The 2,276-nt window shown below is 51.9% G+C and overlaps 1 protein-coding gene across 1 annotated transcript; it reads right to left on the reverse strand.

Annotated features, from left to right (window-relative positions):
- Nucleotides 1-1,573: 1,573 nt before the first annotated feature.
- LOC109222216 lies at nt 1,574-1,968 on the reverse strand. Its single transcript, XM_019386590.1, has 2 exons — nt 1,656-1,968; nt 1,574-1,605 (listed from the first exon to the last, which is right to left on the reverse strand). Exons 1-2 carry the CDS (start codon nt 1,966-1,968, stop codon nt 1,574-1,576), a joined length of 345 nt encoding a protein of 114 aa, XP_019242135.1.
- Between the last annotated feature and the right edge of the window lie 308 nt (nt 1,969-2,276).

Consider the following 2,276-nt stretch of genomic DNA (forward strand, 5'->3'; position numbering starts at 1 on the left):
AAGACCTCAAAGGTAAGTTCGAAATTCGTAAGGCCTCGATAAGGCATTATTTTAACCGTAAGTCCTCGAGAAGGCGGGTCCAAATTCATAAAATCTACAAAATACCGGACCTCATCATCGACTTCACTAAATGGCGAAGTATACTCGAATTTGTAAGACCTTAAGAAAAAGGCGTAAAATCGATACAAAACCTGAAGGTCAAATTGTGCCCGAGTTCGAACCCACTCACTCGGGGACTGCTTCGAAGAAACCTAAGGGTTGGACTTCACCCGAGCTCGAATCAACTCACTCGGGGACTGCCTTGAGAAAACCCAAAGGTCGAAGTTCACCTGAGTTCGAATACATTCACTCGGAGACTACTTCGAAAAACATAAAGGACTACCATCGTTCCAAAAAGATAAAAGGCAAAGTAATAACAAGATTGAAAAAGGAGCAATAGATGGCAGAGGGCAATGTTTCATAAAAAGCTCGCTACCGGAGCAATTACATAAGAGGGGAAAACAAAACAAAGCCTAGCCTATTCCCGGAGTCAATCAGAGCCATCCTCGAATTCTTCGGGGAACGTCGCCCTTCTCGAAGCGTCCTCAGCTTCGGCGGCTTTGGTGACGTCCGATGCAAGATCGAAACCGCGACGTTGGAGTTCGGTAAGAACTTCAAGCCGGGCCTGACACTTCGCATATTCGGCTAACATTCTTGACTGCTGGTTGGCCGCATCAGCATCGGCCCTATATTGGGCCACCAGATCGTTGGCAGTCTCCTTGGCTTGGGAAACTTTAGCCTCAGCTTCCTGAAATCGATTGGTCCATAGCTCAATTTCAAGGACGCGAGCCTCATTGGCCAACGTCAAGTCCGCAACCTCTTTCCGAAGGGAAGTCTTCTCCGACTCCAACTGTTGCACCCGAGCTTCCAGTTCGGCTTTGTTCTCATCAAGTTCGGCTCTGCTCTCGTCAAGCTCGGCCTTAACCCGATTAAGCTCGGCTTGCACCCCCCTTAGCTTATAACCAAGCTCTTTCTTCGCTTCCTCCAGCCGGATAGCACAGGACGCGTGCTCTTTGTTCAAAAGGTCCAATCCGGTCCGACTTTCTAGCAGCTTTTCTTCAAGGACCCGGTGCCCCTCTCGCTCCGTCTCCATTTTGTCCTTGATCCGGAGGAACATCGAGTGATATAGCACCGATGCCTGCAAAGAAAAAGTCTAAAGAGTCAGTACTGAATCACAAGGCAAAAATGTTAGAAATAAAGGAAGAAGCAAGTACCTTGAGCTGCGCCTGTTGGGCTTCGTTGAAAAGGCATGTCCAATCTACAGCCTCGGTTGCAGCCCGGTCTTCCTCCGTCATCAGGTGATGAAGATAGCTTGCGACCCCGACCGGGGGCCCCAGAGCCCGGACGTCTTTGGGGATAGCAAAAGTTACTATCCTGTTACAGTCCGGGTCCAGGCTCGGAGCTGGAAACCTATCGACAAGCTTGTCGACGGCCGGAACGTCCCGACCTTCGTATTCGGCCTGAGGGTCTTTCCGGGGGAGTTTCGAGCCCGAAAGTGTTGGCGGAGGGTACCCCATCAAAAAAGGTCTCGAAGCTACCTCCCATCATCGGGATGTCGTCCGGCAGCTGCCCCCAAGTCGAGGAAGACGGGGGGGACGTAACCGGGTGACCGGTACCCGGGGACGCCGGCGCAGGGGCCGAGGGTTCACTAGCATCCTCAACCCTCACGTCCTCGGGAGGAGCCTCAGCTGGATCGACCACCGGCTCAGGGTCCGGTCGAATGGATCGATGGCGGACGAGCTCCGGCTGCTCCTCATCGTCATCCTCTTTGTCGTCCTCCTCCTCGGAGGACAAGACGATTTGGCTTTTTAGTTTGCGGGCGGCCCTTTTTGTCCGCTTAATCTTCCTTTGGGGCTCGTCCGTACCGGACTCCCCGGGCCTTTTATTTTCTCCCGGAACCGGAAGGGGGCATAGTATTGAAGACCTCATCTCCGCGTCCTTGGGCATGCCTGCAAAACACGAGGGTTATGATGCATTCCCGATATACAAGAAAAAATGCGTTAACTTGGTGCGCTACCGGTCAAAAAGAAGGCTTACCATGGTTTTTCGCCTCCCACCGACCTTTGGAGATTTCCTTCCAGTTTCGCTCCGAATATGGCCGCTGGGCCACTATCTTGTTTACCCAGCCGGCCAGATCCTTGATGGCAGCTGGAGTTTGGGTCACCGCTGCACAAGAAAAGGGAGAAGTTGAGGAAAACACACTCTAAAAGGTGAACAGTGAGAAAATACTTACGTTT

Source organism: Nicotiana attenuata, unplaced genomic scaffold, assembly GCF_001879085.1.
Source record: "Nicotiana attenuata strain UT unplaced genomic scaffold, NIATTr2, whole genome shotgun sequence".
NCBI classification, from domain to species: domain Eukaryota; kingdom Viridiplantae; phylum Streptophyta; class Magnoliopsida; order Solanales; family Solanaceae; genus Nicotiana; species Nicotiana attenuata.

Bases quoted from the DNA above. Each gene is read 5' to 3' on its own strand.
- LOC109222216 (XM_019386590.1), bottom strand. From the start codon at position 1,968: ATGAGGTCTTCAATACTATGCCCCCTTCCGGTTCCGGGAGAAAATAAA. The intron at 1,606-1,655 runs GTACCGGTCACC...ACTTGGGGGCAG, and splicing joins CCCTGCGCCGGCGTCCCCGG to CTGCCGGACGACATCCCGAT.